The sequence below is a fragment of the Haemaphysalis longicornis genome, unplaced genomic scaffold (assembly GCF_048455015.1).
Source record: "Haemaphysalis longicornis isolate Haplotype H1 unplaced genomic scaffold, Haemaphysalis longicornis Haplotype H1 scaffold_1, whole genome shotgun sequence".
Lineage (NCBI taxonomy): Eukaryota > Metazoa > Arthropoda > Arachnida > Ixodida > Ixodidae > Haemaphysalis > Haemaphysalis longicornis.
The window spans coordinates 447763082-447783488 of record NW_027526203.1 but is presented as its reverse complement, the minus strand read 5'-3'; the positions used below and the strand labels follow the sequence as shown (position 1 = coordinate 447783488).

The following is a 20407-nucleotide window of genomic DNA, read 5'->3' as shown; positions in this document are numbered from 1 at the left end:
TGCAAAAAAAAAAAAAAAAAAAAAAACAGGACGAGGCGTGGACGGGACAAGCGCTAAACTTTCAACAAAAAGTTTATTGCAGAATCGGCGCTTATAAACACGTCTGGCTAGCATGAAGACAGGAGGAAGGAAAGGGAAACATCAAAACGGTGGGCGTAACAAGAAAAACAGTGACGTACCGCCTACGACAAGAAATTCAATTCAAGTTTCGTTGAGGCTACAGACGGCTTGCTGACGCATTGATCCCCATACCTTACTATCTCTGCCGCTTCCACAATTTCTCTTGTCAGGCCCGAGCGGCGAAAATACAAGACGGTTCTTTGGTCGTACAGAGGATGACACGGGTTTCCCGAGACACATTTTTTACAATGGACAGCCAGCTGGCCGTCGGTGGCAACGCTCCTGACCTTGTTCTTGTGCTCTTGTAGGCGAACGTTTAAGCATCTGCCGGTCTGGCCGATATAGTGTCTTCCACACGACAGAGGAATTTTGTAGACAACGATACGTCGGCAATTCACAAAGGCGTCTCTGTGCTTGATAGCGCACATCGGTTTCCGCGCACGCGTACGACAGCTGAACGTGCACAAAGCCAAAAGCTTGTCAGGCGCCGTGAACACGACCTTGACCCCTGAACATTGCCCAACTTTCTTGAGGTTATGCGAGATTTAATGTCATCATCATCATCATCATCATCATCATCATCATCACCACCACCAACCTATCTACGCCCACTGCAGGGCAAAGGCCTCTCCTATTATTCTCCAATTACCCCGGTCCTGTGCTAACTGCGACCACTTTATCCCCGCAAACTTCTTGATCTGATCTGCCCATCTAACTTTCTGCCGCCCCCTGCAACGCTTGCCTTCTCTAGGGATCCACTCTGTTACCCTCAATGACCAACGGTTATGTTACCTTCCCATTACATGCCCTGCCCACGTCCATTTCTTCTTCTTAATTTTACTAATATGTCCTTAACACGCGTTTATTCCTTGACCCACTCCGCTCTCTTCTTGTCCCTTAATGTTACACCTATCATCTTCCGTTCCATTGTGCGCTGAGTCGTCCTCAATTTAAGTTGAACCCTCTTAGTGAGCCTCCAAGTTTCTGCCCCGTAGGTGAGTACCGGTAAGATGCAGCTGCCATGCACTTTCTTCTTCAGGGACAATGGTAGGCTGCTATTCATTATCTGAGAATGTCTGACATATGCACCCCACCCCATTCTTATCCTTCTAATTACCTCTGGTTGGGATCTGGGGTCACAACTTGGCCTAAGTAGATATATTCTTTTACCACTTCCACTACTTCGCCCCCTATCCCAAACTGTTGTGCTGTCCCGAGGTTATTGATCATTACTTTAGTTTTCTGCATATTAATTTTCAGGCCCACGGTTCTACTCCGTTCGTCTAGTGCGGAAAGCATGCTTGCAATTCCTCCCCCGAGTTACGGCAACGTCATCAGCAAATCTGAGGTTACTCAGGTATTCTCCATTAACCCTTACCTGTTCCCAATCCAATGTTCTGAATACTTCTTGTAAACATGCTGTGAATAACATTGGGGAGATTGTGTCTCCTTGTCTGACGCCCTTCCTTATAGGTATTTTACTGCTCTCCTTATGGAGGATGATGGTAGCTGTGGACCCATTGTAGATATCCTCTAGTATTCTTACATAATGCTCATCTACACCCTGGTTCCGTAATGCCTGAATGACTGCTGAGGTTTCGACCGAGTCAAATGCTTTCTCATAATCTATGAAGGCTATATATAGGGGTTCAGTATACTCAGCGCACTTCTCTATCACCTGATTGATCGTGTGAATATGGTCTAATGTTGAATAGCCTTTACGGAACCCTGCTTGTTCTTTAGGTTGACTGAAATCTAAGGCTGCAGAAATTCTGTTAGCGATTACCTTGGTAAGTACCCTGTAGAAAACTGACAGCAAGCTGGTCGGCCTGTAATTTTTCAAGTCCTTCATGTCACCTTTCTTATGGATTAGGATGTTGTTCGCGTTCTTCCAAGATTCCGGTACACTTGCGGATTTTATGTATGTATGGGATAACAGCTATCTTTCCTTTAGCTCTTTCTTTGTCCTTCCTCTGGTTTTCTGCCTTCTGCTCATCGCTCAACGAGACTCAATTTTTGTTTCGCGATGCAACGCAAGAGATGAAGCGCGCCGTAGTGGAGGGCTCCGGATTAATTTTGACCACCTAGGGATCTTTAACGAGCGCCGAAATCTCGTACACACGGGCGTTTTTGCTTTTCGCCTCCATCAGAAAAGTGGCCGCCGCGGCCGGGAATCGAACCCGCGACCTTGTGCTCAGCAGCGCAACGCCTTAGCCACTGAGCCACCGCGGCGGGTGCTTTTGGCTTTGTGCACGTTGAGCTGTCGTACGCGTGCGCGGAAACCGATCTGCGCTATCAAGCACAGAGACGCCTTTGTGAATTGCCGACGTAGCGTTGTCTACAAAATTCCTCTGTCGTGTGGCAGACACTATATCGGCCAGCCCGGCAGATGCTTAAACGTTCGCCTACAAGAGCACAAGAACAAAGTCAGGAGCGTTGCCACCGACGGCCAGCTGGCTGTCCATTGTAAAAAATGTGTCTCGGGAAACCCGTGTCATCCTCTGTACGACCAAAGAACCGTCTTGTATTTTCACCGCTCGGGCCTGACAAGAGAAATTGTGGAAGCGGCAGAGATAGTAAGGTATGGGGATCAATGCGTCAGCAGGCCGTCTGTAGCCTTATCGAAACTTGAATAGGATTTCTTGTCGTAGGCGGTACGTCATTGTTTTTCTTGTTACGCCCACCGTTTTGATATTTCCTTTTTCTTTCTCCTCTCTTCATGTTAGCCAGACGTGTTTATAAGCGCTGGTTCTGCAATAAACTTGTTGAAAGTTTAGCGCTTGTCCCGTCCACACCTCGTCCTGTGTTTTTTTAAATAGCGCTTGTTTTCTGTGTGACTATGAACCAACACGCCCAATCCTTTTCCCTTCTGAAGTGCACCTGGCAAGCACGCCCAAATAATAAAAAGTAAGCTACCTCTATGACTCGAAAGAAGAATACACAAGCAATGCACAGTGCCGGGGATGACATATGGAGCTGAAACTTGGCACCTAACTAAACAACTGGAAAGCAAACGTAGTTCGGCTGAACGGGATATAAAACGAATAATGATCGGAGTAACACTTAGGGACAGGAAACCAGTTTCCTGTATCAAGGAACAAACTCGAGTAGACGATGCCATAGTTGAAATAAAGAAAAAAAAATACACCATCTTCCCGTGGGGAACCCTGATGAGGATGCGAATCATCATGGGGGTTCCGTGTGGTTCCATTGTGTTGCCGTTATGTTGAGTGATCTGGTGTTTAGTAGCGCCAGAGGGAATTCCGCGTCCGGGTCCACACCGGTGGCAAAGGCACGCAAGTACTGTTGTGTAACGGGGAGTAGGCGGTGGTTCTCGAGGCGCCGAAACTTGTCCATCATGTTCTTGTCGATGTTGTCGTCTCTGTGGTAGAATCTGTAGTCTGCATCAGCATTGGTGAGGTAAAGGTTGTTGAAGTTGGTGCACCGGCTGAGAGCAATGTACACGCCCTCCTCTTCGCAGCTTTGTCTTCTTCTCCTTCTTCTTCTTCAGCGGTTCCCCTACGGGAAGATGACGACGATGGTTGAACGCGAAGCTATCTCGTGATGGATTCTTTGGTTGGCCAATCCCTAGGGGCATCCTGCCACAATCATCATCAGAGGCGCTGCGGACGGGGCACGGACGCGGGACATCCCCCCTAGCAAGAGATGCTTCGCATCTAAAATAAATGGGCTCGGGCTGGCCCCGAAGCTACACGAAATGATAACCGCTGGACCACCAGGGTAGCAGAGTGATTGATTGATTGTGCGGTCTAACGTGCCAATGCTGCACAGGCGATCAGGCGCGCCGTAGGGGAGGGCTCCGTATTAATTCTGACCACCTGGGGATCTTTAACGTGTGCCGAAATCTCGAACACAATGGCGTTTTCGCTTTTCACCTTCATCAGAAAAGCGGCCGCCGCGGCTGAGAATCGAACCCACGTACTTGGGCTCAGCAGCGCAACGCCATAGCCACTGAGCCACAGCGGCGGGTAGGGTAGCAGAGTGGATACTGAGAGACGGGTATGGAAGAAGGGGAACGCCGATAACTCGATGTAGGGAAGAAATAAGGGAATTCGTGGGCAAAAAATGGACTCTAGCAACGCCGGAAAGGAGTGGTTCGAGGTCGACGGGAGAGGCCTTCGTCCTGCAGTTAACCTAGCGTGCTGTGGATGATGATGAGGAGGAATAAGGATTTAAACAGTTTTTGACGATCTGTGTCAATGTTTTAGCTCCTTCCCATAACAGTGCTTTACGCTGAGAGAGAGAGAGAGAGAGAGAGAAACTCTTTATTAATGAGGAAAATGCAGAGAGGTTTGCCGACATCAGTTCGCCATCATGCTACTCTGCGAGGAAAGGAGGAGAGGGGAAAAGGTAGTAGGTGTAGTGAAGGAGAGGAGAGTAGTAGTAGAGAAAAAAATAAAATAAAATATGGTCTTTCTTTCGGGCATCGAGTTCAAAGGTTCTTGAGATGAAGGGACGACTACCATTTCGTGGACACACCAATGTCCTGGAGGAATTCGAATAGCGCGGACAAGATTTCGAGCTGAGCGGAGGGAGAGGGCCATGGTCCAAGTACCAATCTCAGTTTCAATGGTCCAGGGTGGAGGCAATCAATTTTATTTTGTAAACGGCACCTTGAGTCGGCATAGGCACAGCACTCCACTAATATATGTTCAACAGTTTCAAGTGAACCACAATTATCGCAATATGGGCTTGATGTCTGGCCGATCCGATGTAGATAGAAATTTGTTAGTGCTGCATTAAGACGAAGTCTATGGAACAACGTCTCTAATTGGCGGGGTAGACGCTCTGGCAGCCGCATTCTGACATATGGGTCTATGGAATGTGAAAAACCGTAATGATGCTGCTGCAAGGACCATAAACGGTTCCTTTCCGACAGAGCTAGTGCCTTTGTCATTGTGGCGGCATCATGCTACGTGAAGAAAATCTTTCTTTTTCTCATTTGTAGGCCCCTGCGGGCAGCCTCGTCCGTTTTCTCGTTTCCCATGTGGCCTGTAGCTGTCCCATGTGGCCTGTCCCATGTCGCTGTGGCCTGGAAGCCACTGGAAGGTATACCGCGATGTCCAGCGACGTATGCGAGATGGTGCAAATACTTTACGTCGAGCTGGACATGTTCGTGAAAGCTGAAACAGTTAGCGCGTTGTAAACTTTGAAGTGCTGCCCTTGAATTAGAGAAAACGGTCCAACATGTCGGCGGCTGGCGTAGAATGTATCGAAGTGCTTTACGCTCATTCATTTTAAGTTCCGAACGACTACCTATATAAACGTTTATTCCCAATTCGGCGTGGCGCCGTAGCCTAGATTTAAAAATTGGCTGGCGATTACGATACTCCCAAATGCGATATTTGGGCGCAGCAGGAGTGGGCTGAGGCAGCCTTCACTCGTGCGTTCTCTCGACGGCAGCGATGATGAGCCTCTGCGCAGGCGACGCGAAGTGCGTCTCAGGAAGGGACCGCGAACTCCGTCAATTAGGAAGCGAACGCACATCATCGTCCCGCGCACGCCCCCCTCACGTTTTCTCCGAGCGTCTTGCGGTCGAGCGCCTCGTGCGGGCACAGCATACTGCCCCCTTCCCTCCCCCACCGCACACTTTCGGAGAGCGCTGGCTCGCGCCGCCACGGCGAACCACCCTCCCCTCCCAATTTAGCGACACTCTCCTCCTTTGCTTTCTTTCATCGTTCGGTTTTTCTATCACTCGTCGGTCTTGCCATCGTTCACTCGGTAACGACGACGGCGACGTGGCTCGGCCCAGAGACGGGCGACAAAGGGCTGCGCCCCAGAAGGAAAGGGGGCGGTCGGAGTTGATTAGATCATAGGGGCTAAAAAGTTGTTTGAGTATGAACTGCAAACAAATCATTTCCAAAGCCCATCAGTTTTAAACGTAGCAGCTTTTCGCTGAAATGGGGAAAAGGGAAAGATTAATGTTTAGTTTATTGTCATTTTTAATTTTGTACTTGTCGGCTGCATTGCTGTCAACTACGCGGCTCTAGGCGAGCAGCTACCAACGCCTCATTATGAGACAGGCACACCCAGTGCCGTCGCATCGACAGGGGCGAGCGGAACGACGGACGTTGGTATACCGGGCGATGTCACGTCCACCCGCGGTTCGCTCGCTGCTGTACATGAGGTGTGAGTAAGGGCTGCTTTGAAGTTTTGCTTCCCACATTCATAGACATTTTATTCCGGAACAAGCGGCGTGCCTTTTTTTCCTCCCGTTTAATTTCCGTAGGCTTATGCTCTGGCTAAGAAAGCACGTCGCAGTTCCCACTTCGCTTCGAGATAAAGCTTCACATTACACCCCCCCCCCCCCCCCGTTCACTAACACAGTGAAAGAAACCTAGATTTTTAAGCGAAAGGAGCCTGCTCCTTAAAAACTCCTCCCCCCCCCCCCCAACCCCTTTTACTGTCTATGGGCATAAATTCCCCCCCCCCCCCCCCCCTTCCCCCAAGTTCATTCGAGGCACCGCGGGAAGTTTCAGGATGGTCGTGCGTTGAACAAGAGCACGCGTTTCAATATTCCTGGCAGACGATGAATGTTCTAAGTAGAGACCAGATTTTAGGCAAATGCCTATTTTGTTCCTTGCGCTCCTACCGCCAAATTTTGATATATGAGCATGATGTAGAGGTTAAGAAGAGCTTTTATGGTGTTTTATACTAGTGCCTATAAATTCCTAATTTGGCGTGTGTGCCTAAATGTCTATAAATGCTAATTAATGCCTACTTCCAAAATGGAGCTTATAGAAGAACAGTATTTATCTTCAAATTTCGATTTCGGGTACCGTTTGAGATCGTTATTCATGTTACCGGTCAGCATTAACTGTTTGGAACTTTACGGGATTCAAGCTATCCTCTAGTTCGACCAATTTACGGGAAACAACCGCTAGCAGCAGTGAAATGGGGAGGCCGTTCTTAGTGACAATTAGGAGGCACAATTCTGAATCCAAAAATCGGGAGACGGTGGCAGTTTTTTGTTGTTTCCGCCATTTTTTACAGTGATTCTTAGATTATTTTTGTGTACGGTCTAAGCAGTCCCACGCTCGTTTCTCGAAGTACACTCAAATCCAACTCTATTTTCAACGCAATGGTTAAGCGTGCGACACGCCTTCATTTGCAGACCATTCGTATATTGAAGAACCAACGGCCAATCATGACTGAGCAGCCGAATTTCCTTACACCTTAAAATTCACACGGCCGAAGGGCTCTAATAGATGCTTTTCTATCAGAAATCTGTTCGGCTGCAAAAAATGCTCTTCGATTGTGTGCAAGTACATTTGGCCGTAATGAGACGTCTCGCCTGAACAATTCGGATAATATCATTGTATATGAGAAAATTGCCAGTGAGTTACCTATGTCAACTTCTTGATAAATTGTCGTCTCTTGCGTTTATTATGTATGTCAGTTTTTGTTGTGTGGTAATAAAATTGTGTCAGACAGACATAAAGTAGCGCTCTTTTTAATCAGCATTCCCAGCTCTCAAGTATTCTTTTTCATGCCTGTTTCACTATATGCGACGCTCGAGCAAGCGACAGTGGCCATTGAACATGAATGTGAGCCGTGGGCTTGTTGAATTAAGTTAATAGTCAATTGTTGGCGCCTTTGTGCTATCATAAACAATACCATTTTTGGTTTTTCTGTCGTAAATACAGATCGCGCACGTTTTCGTTTGAAATTATTTGCATTTATGTTAAAATTTATCGTGCCTATATTTATGATGTCAGAGGCCTAAAACGTCGTTTTGCCTGCCTATGTTTGGTGCCTTGAACGCGCCTTTTTATTTATTTATTTATTTTATTTCCTCAAGGCTCCCTGGAACTTTCATTCCTAAATATCTGGCCTCTTATTGCCCGGTCGTTTTCATCGCTTGAACTTGCGCATTTCTATGGGCAGAGAAGGTGTCTACCAAACGCTGACCTCCGGAAGCAGCATTATCATGTCCGCAATTATTTTTCGGGGGAGAATCAAGGAAACAAAATCTGAGTTAAGCAAACAAATAATCCAGGTATAGTAGCGATTATTATAACTTCTTTCCAAAGCATAGCGAACGTGAAATAAGCTCTCTCGTTTGGAGTAAAATCTACAGAAGTGAGAGGAAAGAATTCATCCCGTTGCCCCGCGAATCATTGCGCTCATGGGTGCCAACATTGGCTGCGTAGACAAGCAAAATCGCTTGCTACCTTATGTCTGACTGGAGTACAGTTGAACGACCCTTGGAACAGTTTGTACAACTTCTTTCGACATCTCAAACGCCTTTAGAGTACAGTCAAAAAGGCGCCCCGCCCTTAGGTTACGTGGCCAAAAAATATTGAAGACAAATATTGCCGCTCTTAGATTCGGCTTACAGGCGGCTTACAGGGGGGCGGTCACGGTCAGCCTGTTGTATTTTAGTCGGCCTATAGCTGTGCAAGTTTCATCCTATGTTGTCCTAGTAATGATTTTGTCTTTTCTTTCTAGGTTCTTGGGCAGTCACTATATAGTCATTGATATCCCGTGACAGTTTTTTACTGTACCATAGCGGTTTCCCCTCCCGTGTTATTGTATACCATACGTTTCCATGTTAGGAGTATTGCTTCTTGTGTTTTGTTTTGCGATGTCTTTGTTTGCGATTAGGTACTAAAGTCTAGCCAGAAATTGTCCCTGGGCACGAAACAATCATTGGTTGATGAACTTATAATTACTATTGTCGTTTTTGTTTTGCGTTATTTATGATGATGAATGGGGGTGGTATATTGATGCCATTGCGCAGCCGAGAGAGCGTTCGTATGCCAAGAAAGATAATAAAACAGAAAACTAAGGAAGGAAGAGAGCAGGGAGGCCCTAAGGCTACGCGGGGAACAAAAGAAAAGAAACTCGGTAAAGATTGAATGGGGTATTGTTTCGCATAGAAATTGCACTTTACAGCCCGGCCATGGAAAGAGAGCGCGCTGTCGATAAATTTCGCACTGCATGCTTATAGTTTGCGACATCCGGAGTTCCAAAAAAAGCCGTAGACAATGCGTTAGATACGAGCAAGACAAGCAGACAAAAACAATCAACCCGAATCTGCTTTAGCCGACGCCTGAGTTTTATGGTCTTTCCTATACGGGCGGCATATTAAATGGAGCACGCATCAACTGCTACGGCTGTGTGTCTTCTAGAAAACAGCGGAACGGAGAATAAAAACAGTATTTAACTGGGACGCTATACAACAGCGGCAGAATGTATAAGAAAATTGACAGACCCGCGAATTAGAAGTTGATTCTGTACTGGAATGCGGACCTAATGGCCAAGCATGCCAAAACTCCGGTCTACGCATAAATTCTGTGAAGCTCGTGCATTGCTTGAATAGGCTGTGCGGCACACTCATGCTGAGCGTAATTAAACGGAAATGCGTGGTACTACACTCTAGGACAATCCTTTTGTTCGGTTTCACCACAATGCTTTCGACTCACTTATCCACGCAACCAACAAATATAAATGTTGCCGATGCGATGTCGGGCATCCAATTTCACTCAAAACTTGTATTTGTGCTGTGGCATCACGCAGTGCCAGCATGACGTCACACAGCACATTTTCTGACCAAATGGTACGAAAGCTGCTGCCATGCGCCGCACTTGCTTCGTTGGTGGCGTGGACTGGGCACTCGTAACAACGCACAGTACGTCTTTGTCAATCACGTGAGTGGCTAGCTTCCTTTTTGCAGAAGCTCAATTACTTCGACAGTTACAAACCAACACCTTCCCCACCAAAACAAGGCTAGCCTAGATGCTTCCACAAGAATACGACAAGAAATGCAATAACTGCGGAAAACCAGCGAACTTGTTCCACGCAACCTCATGGCACTCAGAACCATAAACACTCTCGAGCTATGAAAGGCAGCTCTGACCGGCTCCAAACCTAGGGTTCCGAGGGACTGTGTTCTTCGAGCCTCGAGCGGTAGAGACCGGGGTCCTTGACGGAGGAACTCGCCCGTATCTAATCTCTCTCTCTCTCTCTCTCTCTCTCTCTCTCTCTATATATATATATATATATATATATATATATATATATATATATATATATATATATATATATATATCTTGTCGGCTCCCCTGAGTTAGCGGCAATTGTTCACACTGGAGTACAATCACGAGTCTCCACGTGTCTTTCAAGCGCGAGGAGTTTTTGCATGAGCGCTGTTACTTTTTTTATTTTTGTAGGGGACTCCTTCTTACCTTTATGCCAGTAGAGTGCGCGACAGCGGCGCTGCACCGTTGGCGTTGTCGCCGCTAATTTTCACAGCAGTACAGCCAGCTGGCCACGGTAAGGGCCGGGGTTGTTTTACGGCTGCAACTCCAGTAGCAAGGGAAAAAAATCTATGGTCGCCCCGAGATCGCACGCCTGTTAAATATTCTGTTTCCCCTCAACTGCGCTACGTCCTCCGTCTGCGCAGGGTGGAATGGCTCACGGTATTTTTGTTTTTTCTCCAAGCTTTGAATGCCGCTATCTTTACTGTCATAACTATAAGTGGCACGTTATTTTCGACGTTTAGCACCGCACAACCAGAGGTTCGCCCCAGGCGCCGAGGTATACTCTCCACAAGTTATCTTGATTTGCGCGATTGACAGCGGTATTAATCCCTTATCTCATCATGCTCTCTCCTCTCCGCCTTCTAGAAAAATGAAACGCTTAGAACAGAACAACACACAGTTTAAACTACGTTGCATAATCAAGCGAACCAATCCCGTATGGTAAGTGCGTGAGCCCACTGTATGCTTGAAAGTGTTCAAAAGGAGCATATATAGAGGAGGGAGCGAAAGGCTAACTTCTCGTGCTTCAACCTGGGCTAAAACTCCTCTCCCACGCCAACTTCCCGACACCCTACCTTCTCTGCAACATTTGCAGTTCCCGCCCCAATGCCAGCGAATGAGCTGTTATGACTGTGAGGAGATCGAAATACGGCGGGGCCAATTCTCCTTTGAAGCATGGGATGCTTTGGCTGCACCCATCCTTCAAAGTTTTCAGCGAACTTGCATGCGTTCCTGCGATCGTTTCGCTTCTTTGCAACAAAGAAATGAAACAAACAAATTGTCTGGCAACGACGAGACTGAACTCCTGGCGCAGTTAAGTGGGGAACATACTCGTGGTTCTTTTGAAATTTTACAATTTTTACCAATACTTGAGCAATTTACCGTTTACGTATATAGCTGGGTAAGGATTGCTGCGTGCAAGTGTAACTACCATATGAGAGGCCCAAAATACATTTGTTTTAGCGATACAGGTTTACAGTCCAGGAAACAGTAGCGATACACGTGGAAACTGGGCGCCGGTATCAAACATTTTTTGTACTACGTATACCTAGTCCACAAGCGCCAGATAATTGGGGACCGCCAAGCAACGAAGCAACAGGTCATGCATGTGCATTGCGGCATGCGAACCCGTGGGAACTTCATGCCGTCATTTCGACGACTTTTGAAATAGATTACGACATCAAACTCGCTTCAGACCGCTTCGTTGTGGCACAGGCTAAAGCTGCCGTGGCGGCCCAATTAAATGCAACGCTTCCGTATTTAAAACTCAGAAACAGATGTAATGCAGGTCGCTGAACTGCTTCAAGCGCCTGCATGCACGGCAGGCGGAATGGCGGCCGGCTGTCGGGCGGTTAGGTGAACCGTTTCAAGCACCTGCGGCGAACGTGCACCCAACAACAGGCGGAGTAGCGCCCTGCCTGGCCTTTGAACCCCAGCCGTAGGGAAATCACCACCCACCACGGCGACAGGCCCCTGCCCGTATAAAGCAGAAATGGCGTCACGCCGATAATTAGTGCAATGACAACTCTAGATTAGAAGGTCCCACACCTTCCGGCCCGGGAAGCAGCCGGGCATGGGTGACACGCGGTATTTGGATTTTACAAGGAAGGAGCTGCCTTTGAACCCGATGGAGGTTTCGCGTCCCCTTCGAAGGGATAAAACGTAAGAAGAACAACGGCCACGGAGGACTACCCACGGAGCCCTCGCCCGTCGTAGACTGCTCCCGAAGCTAACCGGCGCTTGCCGGAGAAGCATTTGTCAATGTGAATAAATGTACAGTTCCCGTATTAGCTGAGCCTTTTAAAAATTTTAAAAGACGATAGTCTTTCGCGGGTTAAGTGAACGCGAAAATTTTGGTCTGCCTGTCTGTCCGCTTCAAACCCTGATCAGCCAGAAACGTTACCGGTGGGCGCAGTCTATACAAGCAACTTGTGGGTACTATTTTCTACCAGTGGTGACCAGTAAGGCACCCACGACAAACAAAGTACTGGTGTTACACCGGGGACCCACTGGTGACATACCCACAGTTGGCGTGCGGGTCCTGTCACCCTGTGGAGGGGCCTGGAAAGGGGAGGGGCAGTTTCAGTGGGATAGGAGGAGGTATATGAGCAGGAAGGGGGAAGAGGGTGGCAAAGGATAGGAATGGTTGGAAGAGGGTTACCTGACGGTGGTCGCAGAAACAGTACACCGCCTTTCGGCGCCATTCGAAGCGAAGGCATATGCGCGTCAATTTCGTTGAATCTGAACAGGCCCTAGGCACCGGTCACGCGCAATGCCTAAACGGTGCTGTGCAGAAAAGCCGCCCCCACAGCTTCGTTCGCTCCCAAAACGATGAACGTCAGTAGATCATGTGTGCACACAAACGTGAACAGCGTATTACCAGTACGGAGCACTAAATGAGTGACGAATGCCCCCCCCCCCCCCCTCCCCCAGAACTGGCTGCACCGTACTGTACAATTCATGACAAAGTTGCCCTGGCGGTACACTGAAGCTGCCCCGCCTGTCAACGTTAGTCGCTGATACGCCCTAAAGCGCAACCGAATTGTGTTGGACGCTCGAAAAGTGTCGTTTCTCTTGAATACAAAACAAAATGCTACGTTATTGCTACTCCAATGCGTGCGCAGCATTCGCGTGCCGCAACTTTCAAAGCGATTATGAATGCGAACAAGAGTCTGTGGTTCGTTAGATTTCATGGTACTGCGGTTTCAGCATTACAGTCACCGAATAATTTTCCTTCCTATTAGTTGTACTCATAAACAGCGGCCTCGTGGCTCCGTCAACATTTAAAAGCAGTAGGCACTAGCTATGCTGAATAGAGGAAGGCTAAGAAGTAATTTGGACCAGCTGGGCATCTTTAACAAATCGCAAGTGCCCCTGCTCGGATTGAAGTGTTTCTAGACTCTATGTTGGATTGAGTTGAATTAGTTCCACTATCAACGCTTGCACGGTGCAGACAAATTTATAGCGCATGAGGACGAGGACAAGGAAAGAGAACAGACACCACGGAGCGCTTGCACTTGTCCTCGTTCGCATGCTTATTAATTTTTCTGCATCACAACATCAACTCGCCCAGGAACCCGTACTCGTGATTGCACGATCGGATGACAAGAGTAGGAGCTACCATGACGACATGTCGGCAGGGCTAAGGACTGTGCTTTGGCAACAAAATCAGCTTGCGGTAAATAATACGCAATAAAAAAGAAATCATGTGTGAGTAGCGCTTTCAAGCCATATCTTTTTTTCACATTAAAAAGTATTAGTCATAAAAATATTGGTTCATGTGTGTAGAGTGTCTACATATATTACACAACACGCACAAGTGAAAATAAAAGGTAGACAAATTAAATTGTCTAACTTTTATTGGGATCGAATGCAGGCAAGAGAAAACAAGCATTCACATATTACATTGATTTCAAAACGATAAAAAGAGTGAGTCTCAGGGCACGGGTCAAAATTATTTAAAGAGCTTTTAACAACTAGCATTAACCAAAACGCTTTGTTCTGCACCAGGTAATTCAGTAAATGGGGTAGCATGATCTGACAGCTTGTATACAAAAGGTGGTTCTATATTGATCTCACTGAACATTTCTTTTTCTGATATTTTTAGCCGAGCGGATGTTTTAATAAAGGCTCTGTCTAGAGAAATTTCGCGCTTCAATTTTCTACATATCCTAAAGTGATGAATATTCATTACAGACAGCATTTTAAACTTCAGAAAGCATGGGCTGGTATTCTGCAATCGCGAGATATTGTAAAAAAATTAAAAAGTTTTTTTTGTGTGTGTGAAAGGTGTAATTTTAACGCTTTCCTATGTAGTCTTGGGCAAAAAATTACTGGAACGGGGAAGAGCATAAAACGATGATTTATGTAGCGGCAGCATTATGCCCGAAAGTTTAATATTACGAGCTTAATAAACGAGACAGGACAACTTGGAACTAATATTAAATCTTGAATAAGAAGTTTTTTGCTGAGGCAACTTATCCTTTAAAGCATACGACGACGTGTATGCATGCAGAAAAACTTCAATTCTAGTACGCCAGGATAAAGGCTACTTCATGTAAAGTCGGCTCCAGCGCAATGTTCATTTTGCTGAAGCGGAAACAAGTTCTATACTACTCATTTAGTGGGGTTTGCACAAACGCTCTTGGGAATAACGCCTATACTGTTAGTTGCCGGAGGCAAGCTTTACGTGATTTTGAAGGTAAGTTGCGCTTGTTGTGAACACAGAGACGGACACGGGAAAAAATGGCAGCATCTCCACTCCGTGGATGATGGCGAGGGTGCGGAGTACGGGGACTCGAAATGACATCCAAGTTGCGCCCCAAGTGTCATCCTATTTGCGCCCCGACCGTGATTCGATTTGAGCCGTGAGTTGCACCTTGATTGTTTCCTAAATGAAACTGCAACTCACGGCTCAAATCGAATCTCGCTTGATTATCGCTTGATGGTGGTGTGCGCACGGATGGTCGCGGACGGACCTTGGGAGGTCCTAAGGTACTCCGCACCGTTAAAGGCGAGGGAGTAAGTCGTTTGACTCTCGGTTACTATCTCACGGTCGTATCCCAATGGGTAAGACGACTGACACTAACTTTGTCTGGTCTACCAGACAGAGGCTCGAATCCTGACGGTGCCTGTGTGATTTTTTGCGATTGCATATGCTATGCGCACGGACGCGGACGGACATTGTGCGGTTCTAAGGTACTCCGCACCTAAAAACGTATACTTTCACGATAAGACGGCGCACTAACAACCGTTGATAGTGCACCGTCTTCTCGTCAAAGTATACGTTTTTTTCCCGTGTCCGTCTCAGTGTTCACAACAAGGGCGACTTACCTTTAAAAGCATGTTACACCAACTAGCCCGACATCAAGCTTTACTGAAGCTTTACGCGTCCTTAGAGTGTGTTACTATATTCCTCCCAACACAGCAATCTTGCTCTTGATTGGCACCGGCGGAGTTATCAAAGAGGAAGATAATCAAGGTGATTGAAGCAAAGCTCACTGAACATAACTGTCCGTACAGCACGCGTATATACCCCGAAGCGAATAAATGGCCGGCCTACATTCACGCGAAGAAAGCGCTTCGTTGTGTTGTGCTAACTGAAGCTAGCAAGGGCATGGCACTCGGCTCATGGGCGCCCTCCAGCCACGCCGTGGGTGGAGTGCACCTAGACGCCAAATTCACGCTGCAAGCGCGCACGCAGCAGGCCTGCTCACCGACAACGAAGCCGACGCAGAATGCCGTGTCTCCGATGGCGTAAACGCTGCCGTACACCGACGAGTGCCGAATGTCCACGAGGTAACCCAACATGGGCATCATGGAAGAGTCGACCATGCCGATGGCAAATCCAATGCCCGCGTTGGGAGCGATCAAGTGGTTCACGTTTTTCGCCATGGGGATCTGCGCAGGGGCGAAGGGAGCTCATGGGAGGCCCAGCGGTGGGCCGAGCTGTGCGGGGCGCCACTTACGCATACGAGGCAGACGCCGATGATGAACAGCCCCATCATCGAGGAGAGCCAGCGGCCAAGCCTGTGGCCCATGGGACCGAACAGGTTGGTGCCGATGAGGTAAGAGATGCTGGCCGGCAGGAAGACCGCCCCCTGCTGCCAGCGGGGGGCCTGCATGGTGTCCATGAGCCAGAGAGGTAGCGATGGCTCCAGCACGGCAATGCCCATGTTCGCGAACGTGATGGCGCCGGCCGCCGCCAGGATATAGGGGTCCTGGATGAGCACCCTCAAGGAGGCGCCTTGCTCGATGTCCAGTCTCACTCGGGGACGGAGCACCACGAGCTGCAATACTGACAGGAAGGCGGGGTGCACATGGGCTATACGCTTAGAGAGTAGGCGTCTCGCCTGAACGGGCAAAATCGCACGCCGACTACTGCTAGTGTGATCATCGTGAGCGCGACGTCATGCAGGCCTCCCCGCAAGCGGGGGCACCGTGGCGTGTGACTGTGCCAGCTCAGACGACGCGGTTCGGACAAAGGGCGCCCCCTTTCTCGGGCACTCACGGCCGTCCAGCAGGGCGATCGCGGCGAGCACGAGGAAGGGGGCGCTCTTGCTGACGAACTCGTACATGACTCCCCCGAAGGGTGGCCCGATCATCACGCCCAGGGCTAGGCCTCCCATGGCGATGGCCATCGCGTTGCCGCGTTCTCGGTCGTCGGGATACTTCTCGGCCAGCATGCCCATGCCGGCTACGCTGGTACAGGCCGAGCCCACGCCTTGCAGCGTGCGTGCGAAGAACAGGGTGCCGTAGTTGTTGCCGGCCGCGAACACTGCGGGGGGCAGAGGATCAGCGGGTTCAGCCCGCTCTGGCCGCCTTGGCACCGACTCACCGAGCGTTGAGACGAACATGATGAGGAACCCGGCGAACATAGGCAGTGAATAGCCGACACGGTTGGTGAGCGGGCCCACGATGGGGTTGACGAGTGCCTGGACTACTGGCTTGGAGGCGAACATGACTCCAACCTCGACGTTTTCGTCGTTGAGCAGGTCATGCCGCTCCTTCTGGGCCTGCGGGCTGAGCGTGCTCGAGGTGGGGTCAGGCTCCGGGGTGGGCTCGGTGGGCGGCACGAGCGTGCGGCCGGGAACTTCCCAGTCGACCGCGGTGGGGGGACCATGCAGGAGGAGCGCGGGGCCCCCATCGGCGCTCTCGTTCTTGTGCGGGGGCCGGTTGAGCTCGTACAGGAAGTTGGGGATGATGGGCACTGCGGGGAGGAGCATCGATCGTGCCGCTCGAATCGATAGGGCGTGCCCCCCACTCACCGACGGTCGTGAGCAGCATGTTGTCCAGCAGCAGGGCCACGGCCACGATGAGCAGCACGAGCCGCCTCGAGTCCCGCCAGCTACGGACAACTTCCAACAGGTGCATGACCGATCGATCAGCTGCCACGGACTCGCAACAGGTGCGCCGCAACAGGTGCGCGCGCGCGCTCTCACCGACCTGCCCCACGGGACGCTGTCGCCGAGTCGACTAAGGGCCCCACCGTCTCAGCCCCGGGCCCTCCGCCGCCGCGGGCGACATCTGCCGGCGGCGGGGGCCCCCTCCAATCGAACCGCGCCGCAGACCCCCCTCGTTAGGGCCCCGCGAGAACCCACGAGCCGCCGGCGCAGTGGGGCTCGCGTCGCGCCTGCGTCACCGGCGGCGAGATTAGCCGGTCTGGGACCCCCGTCCGGAGTCCTCGCTGCCAGACGCGCGAAGGCGCCGCTTCATGTGTTTTTCGCCCACGAAAGGCGGCACAGATCGATTCGAGCTCAGCCATGCAGCTCTTTCCGGCCAAGAAAAGAAGGCTTTGCTGTAGCTTGCTTCCCGACAATTGCATAATGAGACGGTCAGCGCAGTTTTTAATTCGGAACGATACAATACGCCATCGCTATACTGAGATGGATGTGACTGATATAATGATAGTTATATTAAAAGCACGTCAAAAATAGATTTTTTTTTCACACGAGAAAGGAGGCAACACGGGCAGTGTGAACACCTGTTGCTGCTAATTTTATCTCATAAATTAAGGAACTTATACCCCGTAATTCTCCCAAATCTTTGTATACACACACGCAAGAAATGCATTACCACAGCAAGAAAAGAGCTCGGTGCATTTTCATGCTTCATTTTTATTCTTGACAAGAAATAGCTTTATACAAATAGCTTTATGACCTTTCGATGGACCATTTGGCGTTCTTTACTGTACCCCTTACCAAGGTTGTTGCTATGCTAGTCCTTACACAATTGAAAAAAGAGTCATGATAGAAAAGTGCAGGGAAGGAGAAGAGGAGCAGAAAGACGCGGTACAAGCGCTGACTAACAACTGAATGTTCATTCGGACAGAAGAAAAACAGGAAATACACAGAGTTAAAGAAACCCTTGCTCAATTTTTCTTCCGGTCATTCAAAAATTGTAAAGTCAGGCATTGCAGTCAACACTCCTAATAAAAAAAAGGTCGTAAAAAGGTAGTAGCGGCCGTATTTACTAACTCCTTACGAACCTTACTACCCCGTGGTTTTGTGCGTAGGCTCTGCCACTAACAACTGCATGGTTAGTAAATTAACTGAGTGTAGGAAGTAGTATGCACTAGATTAAAGTCGTGCTAATGACTAGGTTGTGCATGGCTGGTTAGTAAACGCATGTAGCTCAGAAGAGTGCTATCGCTGGGACTTTACTAGGGGGGGTAGTGGCGCTTACTGCCTGCTTCGTTTAGTAATTCTGACAAGTGCTACATTTACTACCTCCAGTTACTAAGTACCTAGTGTATACTGGGACAAGTAACTTGTTAGTATTCCATTAGTGAATGCCCAGACCTTTTTTTTAAGAGCGAACATACTTTTTTTTCTGTATAGTGTTAAACGTGGATATAAAGAAGTTGACAAAAATTTGTAATTTTTCGTTACATACAGGCCTTCGTTACATGAAGGTTTCGAGTTAAGGATCGCGTGAATGAAGCAGAAACGAAACCAGAATGCTAGACATTAGTGACGGGGAGCTCACCCTTTAAGGATTTATTTAACAGCGAAAAACTGCGGGATTTGCGCCTGCCGCTTTCCCGCGCGCTCTTGGTTACTACATGACACTGCAAAGAAGCAAGGTCACTAACGCCCGCATTCACAAACGTAACTTAAGTATCCTTTTGCATTTTGACACTTTTCGATGCCTTAAAGCGTTTAAAGGACCAAGGTTATGCTGAAACAGCGCCATTTAGCGAACTTGATACTAATTTATGCACTCAAAATTGTTGGGAGGGTGCTACCTGGGATACTGTATCGGGCGGCGTCGTCCTTCTTTTTCGCCGGCGGAGACGGCATTTAAAATTTCGAGCTTGTCTTGAAAAGCTGAAACTTTTCGTTTTTTACGGACGAACCGAAACTACAGATAGCAGTGGTGACGTGCGACGACACGCCGACAAGCAGGCTTAGCAACCAATCGACATCGCACTCACACGCGGAAACGCGCATTAGTTTGCGGTGCGGGCAAAATTCGCTTAATTAGTGCATTTCTCCAGCCGATTTTCTATAAAAAGTGCAAAAAAACAAAGACCCATCAGCGTATCGACTACTTTACATCAAGGTTATCCGTCGCGACCCCTTCGTTACAAAGAGGTCGCTAACACATGGGCTTCAATGGGGGTGGCATTGGGGAATTGAAAAACTTCGTTAAATCCAGCAATTCGTTACAGAGAGGTTCGTTACCTCCAGGTTTAACTGTATCCAAGCAATGTGTGCACAAGATGGCTTCCAGCTTCGAATGTCAAGTCGAGCGTCTCAAAAATGCAGGTTGTCGCAATGACGCCCTTGTTTCCGCCACACGAAAAGTTTTCAACGGGTTGATGCGCGAGAAACAACCCATAGAGAAAATGATGCGAAGCATAAGAGGCTGGCGGTGATACCGTACCTCCATGGCACCTCCCATCCCGTTAAGAGGGTTGCAAATAAATATAATGTTGATGTCATCTCCTCGGCCAGGAACAAGGTGCAAAATTGTGCTAGAATTGATAACAAGTCCGGAGGGTCGGGTTTGCGCATGAGCAATGTGTGTGCTGTAAAACACCACCAACAGTTTGTTCCGTGTAAAAGCAATATGGTGTACGCCATTCCGCTGTCGTGCGGGAAAGTGTATGTGGGGCAGACGGGGCGCTGCCTCGATGTTCGTCTGCGCGAGCATATAAGCTCGTTATGAGGAGTGCCTTGCACACATTTGTCGGTCCATTGCTCCACGCGTGGCTGCAGTCCGGAATTTGGTCGCACGACCGTCAATTTTGTGCACAGTGATTCTCGCACAAGAGAAATTGCCGAAGCTTTTGCAAACCGTAAGCATCTTGACGCATGCGTGAGTGCACTCACGCATGCGCAATTGCACTGCTTGATTGTGAGGTCAGCTTCTTGGAGACAACATGATAATGCCTACTTTCCAGTTTCTTCTTTCCATTTTTTTCCCTTTTCGTAATGTGTTTATGGTGCGCGTGCATCTCTGTGTATTTTCTGTTTTTCTGTCCGAATAAACATTCA

The 20407-nt window shown here is 48.7% G+C and overlaps 1 protein-coding gene across 1 annotated transcript in view; it reads right to left on the bottom strand.

The window, feature by feature from the left end:
* Vmat (Vesicular monoamine transporter) overlaps nucleotides 1-17550 on the bottom strand; it is a 45889-nt gene extending 28339 nt beyond the window's left edge. Inside the window, exons 1-5 of the mRNA XM_077687684.1 lie at nucleotides 17174-17550; nucleotides 16744-17115; nucleotides 16417-16683; nucleotides 15875-16203; nucleotides 15623-15806 (exon numbers count right to left, since the gene is read on the bottom strand). Of these exons, the coding sequence (XP_077543810.1) occupies nucleotides 15623-15806; nucleotides 15875-16203; nucleotides 16417-16683; nucleotides 16744-17115; nucleotides 17174-17279 (1258 nt within the window). The 5' untranslated portion in view covers nucleotides 17280-17550. The remainder of the gene's footprint in view (nucleotides 1-15622; nucleotides 15807-15874; nucleotides 16204-16416; nucleotides 16684-16743; nucleotides 17116-17173) is intronic.
* Nucleotides 17551-20407: the final 2857 nt, after the last annotated feature.